Genomic DNA, 16,092 nt, shown 5'->3' with positions numbered 1-16,092 from the left:
GAGTTTGCATGTTGTCCCCGAGCCCGCGTGGGTTCTCTCCGGGCACTCCGGCTTCCTCGCACACTCCAAAAACATGCGCGGCAGGTGAATTGGACATACTGCATTCTCCTTAGGTGTGATTGGCTGCGTGAATGATTGTTGGTCTCTGCGTGCCCTGTGATTGGCTGACAAACCAATTCATGTTCAAGTTCAAGATTTTGAAGTGGATTCAAAGTCCCTTGGGGTACCACTTCCATTGTTTGGGGGGGAATGACCCCCCCAAACGTGCGGAGTTTCTTTTTGAACATGCAAAGGCGTCTCGGGTGCTCTGGGATGGGATGGAGGTGTTAAGCGAGGTGGGAGGGGCCGCCGCCCGCCTGAGCTGAGTCACTGATTTGGGTGGGAGGTGATGGCGGGGGGGAAGGGGGTCGTCCCTGGGTGTGTGTGTGTGTGTGTGTGTGTGAGTGTGTGTTGGTATAAAAGAGGCGCCTGGGCCACTGGCGCTCACACATCTCAACAAAGTGCCTTGAGTTTGAGGGTGGACCGGCGCGTCGCTGTCATGACCACTCCCAGGATGCATCGGGTGACGGCGGGCGCCCTCCTGTCGGTGGCGCTGTGCTGGCTGGCCGGCGCGGACGCCTCGGCCTACGACAAGATTGTCAGCCACAGCCGCATCAGGGCCAGAAGCCAGGGGTGAGAACTAATGGAGCTCTTTCTTTACGTTATGGCGCAAGCAAGAGGGTTTCAAAAGAAAAAAAAATATGCACGTTTTTTATTATGTAATATCACCAAATTTTGGACCGAACATTTCTTTAAGAAAAATTCTACTTTTTTTTTTAAGAAAAAAATGATAAAAATAAATTTATTTTTGTATATTTTATGTTGTATTTTATTTTATATTATAACAAAAGAACAGATAAAAAATAGTTGTTTTTTGGGGATAAAGATTTCCACAAGGAAAAAGTAAATCCTTACATGCACATTTCATGTGAATACTAAAATACATAACTGATGGAAGTGAGCATTAAATAATATATTAGCTGGATTTTAAAAAAGAACTAGTAAATTTTGGAAATGCGGAAGAAAAATTTGTACCTTTCAAGAAAATATTCATAAAGTTAAATGAAATATGTTTTTGATTGACATTTTTTAGAAGATCGCGTGATGAAAAAATTGTATTTTTGCATTTCATACATACGATCACTAAAATACAAATAAATTAAGTGTTTTTTTGTAAAAAAAAAAAAAAAAATATTGCATTAATTATTGCATTAATTAATCCATTATAACTATGAATTATTGCATTAATGCATTAGTTATTTATAGCAAAACAAATCCTCACTTCAAAAAATTCAGCAAAAATTTTAACTTGGGCATAATTAAATCATAAAAATCATATTTGAACGACTACGCAATTTTCCCCCCCTGTATTCAAGTGTCCAAAAGGCTTTGAATGTGTTTTTACATCAAACATTTTGGATGCGGTCTTTGAAGAGTGTGTGCGCTCCAGGAAGGAAACTGTCAATTGAAGTCTAAGAAAAAACTTTGCGTGACATCGCTGACACCAAGTGAAGCTTTGCAGGCGGTGCGATCGCATTCTTTCTGTCTGCTAGCCTTGCAATCACTCATCAACTTGCACCTTTTTCCCCTTCAGGCCCAACGTGTGCGCCCTGCAGCAGGTTCTGGGCACCAACAAGAAATACTTCAGCACATGCAGGAACTGGTACAAGGGCGCCATCTGTGGCAAGAAGGCGTAAGTGTCATCAATCGCCTCCTCCGCTACTTTAGGTACACCTGCAGGTTTTTATGGCAGCAAATTTGCACCTCAGGGACGTAACGTTACGCTACATGATGTTACGCTACATACGTTATGCTAATAACGTTACGCTACTTGTAACACTACATGGTGCTGCACTACATACGTTACACTACATAATGTTAGCAAATGAATTGGAACAAAGCAACTTACTGCAAAAACTCCTTTGCAAGTTTAGTTGTTTATTTTTTTTTAAATCGTAATATTCCAACAGGCATCTGCTGTGGGAATTTTGCGGCTGCCACCGCCTTGCCAATTTGCGCTGATGAATTTCTGTTGGTTCTAAAATAAACGTGCAAAATCCCAAGGAGTAAACAGATGTCGTTAAAAGTCAGCCGCAGGTTTTGCTGTTTTCTCGCTTGGGATGGAAGCAATTTTCAACAAAGACCAAACGAAAGCGCCTCGAGACAAACACGTGCGTTCGTTTGCCCACAAACAACAACACTAAAGAAACGGCGACTTTAGCGCTACCTTTAAGGGTACGCGCAGGAAGGAAAACGCAAATTGCCGCCTGATGAGGCCACGGGGGAGATTTTTGATTACTTCTCTGGGGAAAAAAAACTCTTAACTGGTGCCAGACACTTGCAGTGTGTTTGTGTGTGTGTGTGCAGTCATTTCCAAGTTCACAGGAGCTATAATGTTTATTTTTTTGTATTATTTTGAGCATGTAAGTTTATTCAAGTTTACTTTAGGGTCATGCAAATTGCTTCCTATCTGATGTCATTGCAAAAGTGCTAACGACATGCTAAAAATGGCAGCGTTAGACGCGAGAGCCCAAAGTCCTGTTACATATGAGTTTAGATGTGAATATGTACAATGTTAGCCATAACTATGTCAATTTGATGTTTGTTAATCTTACGGTGTAAATTGTTGGTGGAAAGACAGTATTTTTCCACGAAGCGTAATTTTTCGGAACAAGAGGCGCTCGGAAGTAAAGGTACCCCTATAGTTGGATTTTTATTCCTTACCAAACTGTTTCAAGGGTTCAAGTTTATGTTGATTGGTTGAATTTTCTTAGAAAAGATGGCTGTTATATTGCAATTTCAGGTTGTTTGTTTTTTTTTTTTAAACCAGAGGACGCTACAGTTTTTTTTTTTTAGAGGTGTAATGGAAGTGTGTGTTTAATTTGCGCACATGCGGAGCACATCTGTTTGCCTGTCAGTGGGTGATGACATCACGGCTTCCTGATGTCCAGCTGCGTCCTCGGATATTTACACGTTTTACATGGTGTATGTGTGCACGTGCGTGTGTGTCTTGTGTGTGGCTGCGAAAGTTTTTCTCGAGTGCTGTTGTCCATTATCTCAACATGAAAACCAATATCTGACTAGAGTTTTATTTTCCTAGCGCCTCAAACGCACCACGAGTCCGCTCTTGTCCCATTGGATGAGCTCTCATCAAAACGAGCTTGGCGTGGGAACGCTAACACGACTCCATTGGGTACTTAGAGCATGAGAGTCGAATCCAGGGATGTCAAACTCATTTTAGCTCAGGGGCCACATGGAGGAAAATCGATTCTCAAGTGGGTTGGACTGCTAAACTCATGGTATATAATTTAAAACCAATTCATGTCAATTATATGTATAGTGTTTAAAAAATAAATACATAAATAAATAAATAAACAATGTTGTTGTACAATATTTTCAAAAGGAGTACAATGAAGTGCAAAGAGAATGAAACAGTGTCAAATGGTGCTGCATGCGGGCCATGTTGGACACCCCCCGGGTCAAATCTTTGGAAAAACAATGGAAAGAGTGTGAGCTTTAATTTTCCTATGGCCACTTTGGCATTTATTACGTTACCTGACCCCTTTAGCAACTTTAATGTCTTTTTCATGATTTTGCCCTCAGCCACTAAGGCAAATATGAATGATCATTTCAAGTTCAGACTAGGGAAGCATAACATTTCTGGGTCGACTTTTCTATTATTGTAGAACTGCTGAGAGAAACATTGAATACATGAATTCATTGAGTGAAGCATCAACGGTTTACTGTACTTAATTTACTGTATGAATCCTTTGTCTTCCGTCTCTCTATCGCCCCCTTGCAGCATGGTGGTCTACGAGTGTTGTCCCGGCTACATGCATCTGGAAGGCATGAAAGGATGTCCCGCAGGTGGGTGCCTCATATCGCTGACGTTTTAGAATCCCCCCCAAAATCTCGCCGACCCAAAAGCTTTCACGACAGCTCATTTATGTCATTTGTCTGCCGCCATCATGGACGTCTTGTTTTCTACATTGGATTTTTCCCCAAAGTGGCTCCCATCGACCACGTGTACGGCACCCTGAGTCTCGTGAAGGCGCAGCGGACGCAGGAGTACGCCGACATCTCCAAGCTAAAGGAGGAGATCCAGGGCAAGGGATCCTTCACCATGTTCGCCCCCAGCGACGAGGCCTGGGACCGGCTGGATGCCGTGAGTAGATTCCGCGGGCTCGTTCTCAAACCGCGTGAGCCGGATCATCATTAGTGGGACGTAAGGACCAATGGGAGTCAAGGAAAAAGTGTGTGACCATCTCCTGTGCGGTGCGACCCCCTCAAAAGTTTGCTAGCGCCAGTGACACAAAAGTGTAGAGCTCTGATGGAGGATTTTCTTTCAGATTACAGAAAATCAATGGCAATTTTCTATTATATACATCAAAAAATATATATGTAATACACGTTATTTTTTACTGTATATAATAATTTTTAAAAAATGCATTGCTTTTCTGTATAATTTGTCTAGCTCAATGGCCCAAATTGGGCGAAATTGACACCGAGGAAGTTAAATTCATCACAGAATGTACTCATGCCCCAACAAAGTGCGCCTCTGAAAGCAGACCAAAACCCTAATAGGCCCCCAAAGTGCACACACCCTATCTTCCAAAGCCCAACCAAGCCCGCATGAAGAGTTTGAGAAGAAGCCAACTAATTATGGATTTCAGAGCGTGAGCGCGGCGCTGGTGAGCAACGTCAACAAGGAGCTGTACAACGCCTTGCGCTTCCACATGCTCAACTCCCGCCTGCTGACCAAAGACATGAGAGACGGTATGAGCGTCACCTCCATGTACGACGACCAGGGCCTGCGCATCAACCACTACGCTAACGGGGTGAGCGGCGAGTTGAAAAATAAGAATACGGCCCTTGAGGTCATACAGCGAAAAATCAGGTAAAGGTGCGGCGGGTGTTTGTAAGGTGGTGACGGTGAACTGCGCCAGGATCATCCACGCCAACCAGGTGGCCACCAACGGCGTGGTGCACGTCATCGACCGCGTCATCAGCGCCGTCACCAACACCATCAAAGGCGTTCTGGAAGTGGAAGACGAGCTTTCCTCCTTCAGTGTAAGTCATCCGAAAGGCTAACTTCCCTAGCGCGGGCTAAAACAACCGTTTGGTCTGCGCTAACCGCAGATATTATCATGAACCGAAACGAAGCACGTGGAGAAAACTACGGATGAAAAACACAAATCACGCAACTAAATAAATTGCGTTGTGTATTCACAAAACTAATGAAAACCAGTTCTTCTCAAATTGTGGGCCACTAGGGGGAGTGCATGTCCCTGTGAAGTGTAATTGCAATAACGTAAGGATCTTTATTTTTTTTATTTCAAGCACTTGATGTACTTTTTTTAGTTTTAGATTAACCTATAATCTGTATAAACACTGTAAAAAGTACGGTAGTTAACATTTGTTGATTATATTGTTTTTTTTCTTTTGTTAATTCTTTTTTTAACCATTTTTTTAATTATTTCAGTGTCTGTGGTCTGACTGCAGGGCATCCATGAAATAATTTGGGTTATTAATGCTTTCAGTTCCATGGACGAGAATTCTCGTCTTTTAAAATAGAAATAAAAATAATAAATGATAAAATTCTCTTTTTTTATGGAGGGTAGCTGACACCCTTGACGAGTGGTTATCTAATTGCCAATTGAGGCTTGTAATGATAATTGTGACCATTAGATGCCAGTGTTGCATTACCACACATACATTACATACCTCTAATTCTAAGTAAGGAAGGGAAATCAATTTTTCATATGATTGCACTCACGTTGTACTAAAACTAAAAAGTGAAGAAAAGCAAAACTACGTGGACGTTGGTGTCAACAGGCGGCCGCATTGGCCTCGGGCATGATGGACAAACTGGACCGTCCAGGACACTACACGCTGTTTGCCCCCACCAACGCCGCCTTCGGCCGGTTGGGGCAGCGCCACCTGGAGCGCCTCTTAGGGGACAAGAACGTCCTAGCAGGTATGACCTCACAGCCCGTCTCCAGTTCTCTTTTTGCGATTTCGTCTCATTTTTCAGCATGTAGCACAGGCGTCAGTCCACTGAGGGGGACAAACCAGGCAGATTTACGATTTCCGCCGTGGCGGGCGACCAACAATTTAGTCACGCGCTCGTCGCTCCGCCAGGAAGCCGGAGCCGGCGTTGGCGTCCTCCGTGACTCACGTCCTCCGCGGACCATTGGCTCACATTTGGCCAAAATGTCCATTTGCTTCTTTTTTCTTTGCTTGTTTTTGTAATTGCTCAAGTCATTTCATGTGAAAACAATGAAGAAGTGCCGCATTAGCAGGCGCTCTGCGTTGCTTTCAAACACTCGGGGTTTCAGTCAGAAAGAAAATGATCATCTGAAGTTCATGGAAACTACGTAGCAGAATATCATGGGCTCTAAAAACACATGTAAAAATCGAAGGACAGATATCAACATTTTGCTGAAGATGAACGTTTTTGGCTGTCTTACCGCAAAACAGTAGTTCCCAAACTTTTATCAATCATAGTGTTGGGCCAAATCTGACTAACGACCGCCTGACGAAGCACGTACGATGACAGCTAGCGACTCTCTTCCCCGCTTACTTGTTTTTTGTCAGCCCTGGTCAACTACCATCTCCTGAAGAGCGTGCAGTGCTCGGAGGCCATCATGGCGGGCACGGTGTACGAGACGGAGGAGGGCAGCAGCGTGGAGGTGGGCTGCGACGGCGACAGCCTGACGATCAACGGCATCAAGATGGTGCTGAGGAAGGACATTGTCACCACCAATGGCGTCATCCACGTCATAGACCAGGTTCTGTTGCCAAACTCGGGTAAGAATCAGCTTGGAGGTGCTCGCTTCCATTTGCCTTTCCTGTCTTGGCTCTCCGCTCGCCATGCATACCAATACCAAGTTGAAAATGGAAAATGGAGGATGAACTCATGACTATTCCATTATTGTCTGTGTTTCAGCCAAGGATGTGAAGGAACTGATGGGCCCGGGCCAGAGTACCTTCAGTGACATGATGGCAGAAATGGGCTTCGCCGCCGCCTTGGGTCCAAAGACGGAGTACACGCTCCTGGCGCCCCTCAACTCGGCTTTCACCAGTGAGTCCCACGCCCGGCTTCAGCGTCAGGTCATGTGTCAACGTTTCCAATTGTGGCGCTAAATTAAGTAAAAAAATGGGAAAAATGGGAAATTTGATCCCTGAAGACGGTTTCACAGGCACTCCTACAAGACACGTCAAACTATCCTGCGTTGGTGAGCTTCATGAGGGAGACGGGCAATCCCACAAAACACGTGATTGGCTCCCAGCTCGACCGCTGACCAGTGAGGGCAGGAGATGTAATCTACTACCGTTCGGGAGTTGTAAACTACTCCAATGACTCTACGGCCGCGCCGGGAGCCAATCACGTGTTTTGTAGGAGTTCCCGTCTCCCTCATGAAGCTCACCAACGCAGGATAGGTTGACACAAAGAAGAAGAGAAAGCAGCGCTGTAGCAGAGCATCATAAATCCCTAACCTAGATTTCTTTTGTAATAAAATGGAAATTGTTCCAAAAGAAACCCGGTCCTCTGCTCTTGACGTTCTGAGTTCCCGCAAACTCCATCGTTCCATCTTCCAAACGGGGAAAAAAAAAAGTTGGAGCCCGCGCATCTGAAGCGGCCATCTCTGGTTGATTGCGTTTGTCAGACGAGGTGATGGCCACGGATCAGACGGTGCTGAGGTACCTTCTGGAAAACCACATCTTGAAGATGAAGGTCACTCTCAACGAGCTCTACAACGGCCAGCTGCTGGAGACGCTGGCCGGAAAGCTTCTGCGAGTCTTCATCTACCGCACGGTGAGATCCCGCCGGATGACGCCGCGCAAATAAATCACAAGTTAGCGCCAAATACTTTTGCAAATGCTATAAAAACCTGACAGATGTCGTAAAAAATCGCATCTGGGGTTACTTTGCCTTGTTGACTTTCTGTTGATTACGCTCAACAAGACGATCGGCGGACTTGACGCCCTGATCTCAAAGGTGGGGCGCCATTTGGAAAACACTTTTGGATGAATCTAACGTGAGTGGAAAAATGAAATAACTTTGTTCCCTCACCAACACGTTTCTGTTCCCAATTCAACATAAAATTAAATGAAATTAAAAGCTATCACATTTAAAAAAAACAAAACAGAACAAAAAAATATTAACACCAGCCCAGATAAAGCAAACAAACGAAAAAAAGGATTAATAAAACATTATTTTTTTCTCAAATAAATTAATTGGCCTTTGATTTAATCCTATAAGTGGAAAAAAAATATTATTTAACTTTTAAGGTTTCAGTTCGAAGCATATTAAATGAAGCACATTAGAAAAATCTTACTTCCTGTTTAAGAAAATTCCAAACTGTGTGAGAAGATTGTTTTTACTACTTTTACAAATTAAAAAAAACATAAAAAATCAATTAATTTTTCCAGGATTTCCCTGACAAACATATCCAGTATAATAAGGGAAAAATAATTTTAGAGTATTTAATCCCCATATGTTATTTATCAAGGTTATCAAGGGGAAGTAAGTCACATGCAAAATAACCTTTGTAAAAACGATGCCATTGCTTTAGGCGGTGTGCATCGAGAACGCCTGCATGGTGCGCGGAAGCAAGCAAGGAAGCAACGGCGTCCTCCACCTCGTCAGGACCATCATCAGACCTGCGCGCAAGACCACCTACGACATCCTCAAGGCCGACGGACGCTTCAAGTCAGGACCAGTACCCTTCCTCTTATGCCCACTTTCTTACCGAGCCACCAAAGTCACTTGCGTCCCTATCAAACACGTGAGGCGTCCTCTTTTGAGGACACTTGGACTTGAATGAGTCCAAAGAGTCCAAAGACAAAAACGTTGATATATATATAATATATATATATATATATATTTTTTTTTTTCCTTTTGACTCAGTCAAGTCCTAGTGTCCTCTTAAGAGGACATCTCATGTGTTTGATAGGGTCGCAAGTGACTTTGGTGGCTTGGTGAGAAACGTGACGTCAGAATAACGTAGTTATTTGTATGGGAAGTCTGGAAACCTAAAGCTGGGGAGCAACTTCAAAATAAAAGCATACCCAGGCATTTTTTTCCTTATTAGAGGTCCTTGAGGTCTAGCGATCTGACGGCGCGGCGTTTTCTGAAAACAGAATTTTTCTGGCGCTGATGGAGACGGCCGACCTGACGGAGCTGCTGAAGGAGGAGGGCTCGTTGACCGTCTTCGCACCGAGCGACGAAGCCTTCGCCGACCTGAGCGGCGACGACATGGCGCTGCTGAAAGGTTGGCGGCTCGGCCAAAGCGGCGGAATTCCCTCGGGAAACACTTTTTGCCACCCGCAGGCGACCTGAACGCGCTGAGGACCATCCTGCTCTACCACGTGAGCCGCGGCATCTTCATCAATGACGGCCTGGAAGGGGGCGTGACCAATCTGCTGACCACGCTGCAGGGCAAGAACCTGCAAGTTTTGTCCGTAGGTCCCTCGCATGCATCGCATTTTTGGAGGTTACGGTTTGAAATTCATCCCAATGGATAACTGTAAGAGCTGTAACTGTACGTCAAAATGATGTCAATCGTGTAAATATTTTTTAAATTAATGCAATCATATTAGCAATAAGGCGAAACAAAAAACGAATGCTGTATTTATATATAAAATCTTATGTAAATACTTTTTTAAATTGATGCAATCGTTATATTAAAAAAAACTGGGTAAAAGAAAAAACGGAAATACATTTGTACTGTATCGAAATGGGGTATTAAACACACCTTTCGATAATTTCTTCAATTTGTTTATTGTAAATAAACTACATAAAGTATAAAGGCAAAATTATTTTTAATGTTTATGAACTGCTATTTCAAATTGGCATTCAAGAAATGACCTAAATCAAATAAAAATAATTGATTAATTTTGATGAATTATTTTTATTCAAAAACTCTGTCAATTATGTCAAACAAAACACATTTTATATCCGCATTCACAAATAAATAATGCTGTAATTTTTCTGTAAATTCTTATTAACGTGAGACTTGAGCATGAAATTTTTTCAATCAAATATTTCAATACATTTTATGATTGTTAATAAAATATGAGAATGCATTGTCAATATGAAATTTCTAATTTTTCATCTGAAATAAATGAGCTGGCCATGGTTTCCTTTCTGGAGCGACACCAGGCTATCTGGTGACATCCAACGTGGGAAAAAAAACAAAAAAAAAAAACAAAAGGAGCTGGATCTGGAGGAGGGGAACGTGATCCTGCCGGGCCTCCTGATTGCAGGAAGTTCCTTGCGTCATTAAGCAGATTGGCCTGCTTTCGCCATCAACTCTCAAAGTTCCCACCAGGAAGTTCATTCTTGTGTTCACCAAATATGGAAACAAACTTCAGTCGTGCGCAAAACTTTTTTTTTTTTGGACATATGAATTGAAGACAACACTGAAAGTCAAATGCAAGAAGTTGTGTCATGCACCTCTGAGAGTCTTTGTTTTCATCCAGGCGAATAACTCCATCCTGGTCAACTCCGTGCACGTTCCCGACAGCGACCTGATGGCCACCAATGGCGTGATCCACGTGGTCAACAACTTGCTCTATCCAGCAGGTTGCCAGTCTGATTTGAAAAAAAAAAAAAAAAAATCCTGTTCTTCTGTCTGCTGAGACAAAATGTTGGATTGCAGATCTTCCCGTGGGCCGCGAGGACCTGCTGCTCATCCTCAGGAAGCTCATCAAGTACATCAAGATTCGGGTAGGGGAAAAAATACAAACATGTTTGCAAACAACAGATGCCAGATTGCTAGTGGACTTCATGGGTTATGTGAGATTTTGACAGGATGGATTTTGACCCGTGGATGGATGGGTGTTCCAAATAATTTGCTCTCTATTCAAAAAGAAAAATGAACTGTTCCTGTCAAAATGTGAATTTAGATTAGCTGCAGAAACTGCAAAGCTCACATTTCCCTTGAAGTACCTTCATTTGAGAACTGCTGGTCTATTCCCATTGGTTCAGGGAATCTCTGTGACCGCCCCGTTGCGTTTTATTCTCCGTAGTACGTGTCAGGATTCTCTTACTCCGATATCCCGCTCACCTTCGTCAGTAAGTATCTTTCCCGTCTTAAGATTCAAATACCAAACATGCTAATCCTAACGCTATTTGATTGTCCGCAGGGAGGATTATCACTACGACAAAGTACACCGAGGAAGGTAAGTTCCTGGATGGGACCCAGGTGTAACTTTCAGGTGTTCGAATCTCGGCCGTTTTGCTGCTGCTCTTGCTCGTGACACAGTTTTGGATAGATTAGCGCTTGGGTGGATCGGTTTGCAAAAAAAATTGCAAAAATTTGTGGCAAGGGATTTTATGGTTCACAATGTCCTAGCGCCCCCTGTTGGTCAAATTTTGAGGGTCCTCTCCGCACCTGTCTGCCAAAATCTCTTTTCTGTCCAATTCAAAAATGTTGCTCACTACGTAATGCAGAGGAAATTGTGCAGGATCTCCATGATGTACGGTAGGCTGCTTTCTAGCAACAGGATGCTAACATGACTTCCGGTAGCCCTAGCGTTGGATAAAGTACACCTGTCTCAAACTTTGTTAGGTTTGGAAACACTCAGAATGTGTCATTCAAACCTAGTTTTTAATCCACCTATGTTTGACAAAACCCGAGATATCTCCTGAGGGCACTTCCATTTTTTTCCCTTTTCTCGCCTTTCTGCTCTCTTGCGGTCCAGATGTGGGCACCCAAAATTGACAATCAGGCATTTTTTCTTAATGAATGGCCTCTAAAGGCCTTTGTGTTCGGTGAAGATCTCATGCGCATATTATCAATGGATGCTCCCAAGCTTCTGATAATGTTCATGCTTCCCGTCGTCAGCCAGCAGCTGTCGGCCGGCGTCTCACATCCCGCCATGGGCTCATTAGGCTGTCAGTCCTGAGGTGAACTTCCTCTCAGATGGACCCCTGAGTATTGAGTAACTGAGATGAGATAAAGCAAGAGACGGGAGCCATCAGGCAGCAGTAACAGAACTTTGAATTGGACACCCTTTCAAAAGTTACTTTACATGATGCATGTGTTGTGTTGTTGCGGTTGTTGTTTGCAAACCTAACTCGACACCGTAAACCTAACATGAAACCTCAACCCTACATAGAAACCACTCACTTTGATTTCAAATTCTAGTTTGAAACATGAATTATGGTTTGAAATCCCAAGTTGCAAACCTACTTGTACCTTACCTTGCTTAAAACCCTAACTTGAAACCCTATTTTGAAATCCTAAAAATCACTTGAAGCCCTACTTTGAAATGTCAACTCATACCCTTATTTAAAATCTGCAGAACCTTGATCATTTGAATCAGGTGTATCAGAGGAGGGAAACATCTAAAACATCTAAAACGAAACTTTCTCCTGGCAGTCCCCGACCAAAGCAAAGTGATCCGGGTCATTGAAGAGCAACCCTCCATCACCAAGGTGGTGGTAGGAGAACCCTCCATCACCCAGGTGACGCGGGTCATCGAAACCGAGCCGACGATCACCCGGGTGGTGGTGGAAGGCGAACCCTCCGTCACCAAGGTAACGCGGGTCGTGGAGACGGAGCCCACCGTCACCCGGGTGGTGGTGCAGGGCGAGCCGGTCATCACACGGGTAACCGGCGCTTTGGAGCCCTCCGTTACCAAGGTAACCCGGGTGATCGGGGAGCCCGGCGTAACCAAGGTGACCAGAGTCATCGAGGGTAAGACGTCCGCCTCCTGCAATTCTTCGCGGCGTCCCAACGCGGGGAGATAATCCACGTCTTCTGACATTTTAGGTGGACAAGTGGACTCAGAGGGGAAGACCGTTGGAGGTCAGTCTCTCATTCTTTGAGGATGATTTATTTGTGTCTAACAGAAACATCCTCGTCATTGTTCCAACTTAACTTGGTGCTCCTCAGACATCATTCTCATGGTGTGCACCGGACACTCCCAAGAAAATCGGATTAGAAATGGTGGCGATTGTAAATCGTACCTTATCTTTGTAAAAATGCTACTTTGTACTGAAGATGATTAGCTTCAATCATCTTGAATGCGTCCGATAAGTTTTCCTCAAGACTCAACCATCTTTCACGTAAACAAAAGGCGAAATTTCAAGCGGTGAAACTGTTCATTGTCTGTGTCGTTTCGAAAGCAAACCATAACTTGAGAACAGAATCAAATGAATGAATGAAAAAGTTGTTTATGACAAAGCGTTTTATTGGCGTTTTATTGGTTCTTCCTTCAAGGCAGACGGCTCATAAAGTTGTTGAGTGAGAGAGAAAAGCAATGAATGAAAAACAGTAAATCAGTTATTGAGCCGAAGTCATAAATAATGTGGAAGACTGAATTGCGGGTCGCCTTGTAGGTTGTCTGGAAAGAAAACCCGTTTTCGTTTTTTTTTTTTTTTTTTTTTGCTTTGTTTTGGTTTGGATTTTTTTTTTTGGGGGGGGGGGGTTGAAGCAGCTGGATGCAACACCATGACGCTTGGATGTCTGACATACATAAAAGCATAGACGCCTCATTGAGCGCACTAGTCAGTTAATGCTATATATTACCTTGTCCGCCATATTGACTGAACTTCATTAAATGAAATTCACAAACTTCATGCGTTTCGTTAACTTATGGATTTGGGAATCAAACAGGTACCAAAAATATTCTTATGTCACTTGGCACCAAACCAAGAGGAGATATTTCTAGTTCTGTCCGCAGATGAGGAAGATAGTGCAAAATATCACGTAGTAGGTTGCTTGAAGAAGGTTCTTGTCCCAAGTGAAATTCGGTTTCTGAGAGACACTAGACTCTGCCATGAAAGGCTTGTTGTCCAGACTTGTGAGAAAAGATTTGAGATCTATCTGAAGGTTTTACTCCCAAAAGAAGACATTAGTCCCCTGATGATACAAGTCCTTAGAAAGGTCCATCTCCCAGGAAAATTTTACGATCCCAAGTTAAGATTCTTCTCCCAAGGGAGAATTCTCAGCCTGAGAGGAGGCTGAAATCTCAAAAGAAGGTTTTATTCTTGAGATGAGGTTAACTCAAGGTTCTCATCGCGAAGACATGTGTCATTCCGGGGAAATAGATCAGGTTTTGAGAGAATTTGCTAGTCTCCAGAGAAGGTTCTAGTCTTTAAGCGAAGGCTCTTGTCCTGAGATCAAGATTTTGTTCAAAGTGAAGGGTCACACCCTCAAAGCAACTTCAGTTCTCAAGGGAGGGTTTCATTCCCAAAGTCTCAAGAAAACTTGCTAGTCCTGGGAGAAGATTTTAGCCGCTAGGGAACGGTTTAGTCCCAAGTGAAGTTTCTAGTTGGGAGAGAAGCTTCGATGAGGCGTCTGTGTGTCTGCTAACCTGCGGTGGCGCAGTCTATTTGTCTGTCTGTCAGCCCATCTGTCCCTTCCTCTGTCCTTTCGTCCGTCCGTCTTTTCTTGTTTTGTATGACGGAGGTGGAGGTGGTAGAATGTGTTTTTCTATTGAGGTGAATTAACGGATTGACTCTCGACAACCTCCCAAGGTGGAGCGGTGTTCCCCGCGGAGTTCGAGCCGCATATCATCGAGGGTAGGGCTTCCGCTCACTTTTGCAAAAAAGCAGCAGGAGTCTTGATTCTGATTGTGCGATTTGATGCGAACGTAAAAAAAAATCAACTGCTGCTTTTGACGGCTTTTTTTTTTTCAATGAGTTTTTAACTGGATGTGCTTGGCCCACGCAGGACCGGACTTCTCCAGGATCACCACCATCCATGGCAACCCCAACCTGATAGAACAGGAGTCCGAGAGGATTACCAAACTCATCCAAGGTTGGTGTGTTGATTTTCATCTGAGAAAAGATGAGAAAACGAAGGAATTCAGGTTTTTTTTTTTTTACTCCAAAAAATGGTGGTTTAAAGATAAATGCTGCCTCTTTGAACCAAAAGTGCCATCTAGAGGAGACAAAAAGTATCACGAGTGCATCATGAAGCTTCATTACTACTATCACTTGTATGTATTCGTTTGAATCGTCTTTGTTTTTGCAAAATGTTTACACTTTATTGGTTTCATTAAGACTCAAAAATGTCTTTGATTTATCCGAAAACTAGTAAACTAGTTTTAGCGGCGTTCGAAATGGGCTTTGATGGATTCATTTGAAGCTCGGGGGTTCCCCGCGTTTGTTGTGTCAGCAATAACGATTGTGTCCGTGTTGCAGAGGGTGGGAAGTTTGCCGCAGCCAGGAACGCCCCAGGTAACAAATCAAAAAGCAATGACGCTTCCGCAATCACCACAGCATGTAGATTTGGACTCACGGGTAATTTTTCTTTTTTGGTTTTGGTCCTCAGCCGGCATGAGGAGAAGGAGGACACGCTTGGTCAGGCGTCACCGCAAGGCTACGCCCCAGTAAATAAGTCCAGCCCCGCCCGGGGATCAACCGAGACAAAACATGGCTCAACTCGATTCTATTTTTATATCTTAATTGGAAAAATACCCAAAGATTGTTGTGCATGAATACTGCCGCGTTCATGCGATGAACGATTGCTGTGATCCAAAGGTGACGTATGAATTGTTCCGATGTTTTTAGTGCTTTCGATGGTGCTCGCGTTCATCGCCATGGATGCGTTGAAATTTGATCTACCATTACATTCTTTCTGTAAATTATCTCATGGTCAATAAATACGTTTTATAAAAACGTGGTTTAAATTGTCTTTAATGATGAAAACATGATTGGTATTTGAAGTTGTCCGTTTTACAAAAACTAGGTTTGTTAGCGAAACGGCCTTTGATGTTTCTGAAAAACGCTAAATTGTATTTGATGTTTGCCATAGAGGTATTACCTAAAAAAGTTATGAAAATGCTTACTGTCAGTTTGTTAGTGTAAAAAATTCTCGATGCTAACGAAAAGACACGTTTGTTTTTTGCTAGCGTTTTTGGTTATGTTAAATTAATTTCTCGGAAAACAAGCAAAATAATTTGTTTGGTTCGAGCGTCTTTGATGCTTAGGAAAATGCATACAATTAGACTGATGGTCGATCAATTGATAAATATATAAATTGAAATCGGGAGCTGCTGACTCTGGGAGGTCTTTAGGAGGTAGAACGTTTT

The 16,092-nt window shown here is 43.3% G+C and overlaps 1 protein-coding gene across 2 annotated transcripts; it reads left to right on the top strand.

Moving 5' to 3' along the window:
- The first annotated feature begins 469 nt into the window (after nucleotides 1-469).
- Nucleotides 470-15,679, top strand: LOC148408418 (periostin-like). 2 transcript variants are annotated; one of them, XM_088441497.1, is made up of 23 exons: nucleotides 470-672; nucleotides 1,634-1,732; nucleotides 3,842-3,906; nucleotides 4,047-4,204; nucleotides 4,713-4,877; nucleotides 4,963-5,109; nucleotides 5,875-6,016; nucleotides 6,637-6,849; nucleotides 6,989-7,123; nucleotides 7,710-7,858; nucleotides 8,619-8,755; nucleotides 9,187-9,317; nucleotides 9,377-9,507; nucleotides 10,528-10,630; nucleotides 10,707-10,774; nucleotides 11,077-11,122; nucleotides 11,194-11,229; nucleotides 12,432-12,749; nucleotides 12,825-12,860; nucleotides 14,534-14,578; nucleotides 14,730-14,816; nucleotides 15,203-15,238; nucleotides 15,333-15,679. In XM_088441497.1, the coding sequence occupies exons 1-23, from the start codon at nucleotides 539-541 to the stop codon at nucleotides 15,392-15,394; spliced, it is 2,643 nt and encodes an 880-aa protein (XP_088297623.1). In that variant the 5' UTR covers nucleotides 470-538; the 3' UTR covers nucleotides 15,395-15,679. The 2 variants fall into 2 exon arrangements, with proteins under 2 accessions (XP_088297623.1, XP_088297624.1); XM_088441498.1 differs by lacking the exon at nucleotides 14,534-14,578.
- The last annotated feature ends 413 nt before the right edge of the window (nucleotides 15,680-16,092 follow it).

Source organism: Hippichthys cyanospilos, chromosome 18 (genome assembly GCF_059441005.1).
Source record: "Hippichthys cyanospilos isolate Australia breed blue-spotted pipefish chromosome 18, RoL_Hcya_1.0, whole genome shotgun sequence".
Taxonomy (NCBI): domain Eukaryota; kingdom Metazoa; phylum Chordata; class Actinopteri; order Syngnathiformes; family Syngnathidae; genus Hippichthys; species Hippichthys cyanospilos.
The sequence above is the reverse complement of the archived record's forward strand: the minus strand, read 5'-3'. Positions and strand labels throughout refer to the sequence as shown.

Bases quoted from the DNA above. Each gene is read 5' to 3' on its own strand.
- LOC148408418 (XM_088441497.1), top strand. From the start codon at position 539: ATGACCACTCCCAGGATGCATCGGGTGACGGCGGGCGCCCTCCTGTCG. The intron at 8,756-9,186 runs GTCAGGACCAGT...TTCTGAAAACAG, and splicing joins AAGGCCGACGGACGCTTCAA to AATTTTTCTGGCGCTGATGG. The intron at 14,579-14,729 runs GTAGGGCTTCCG...TGGCCCACGCAG, and splicing joins CGAGCCGCATATCATCGAGG to GACCGGACTTCTCCAGGATC.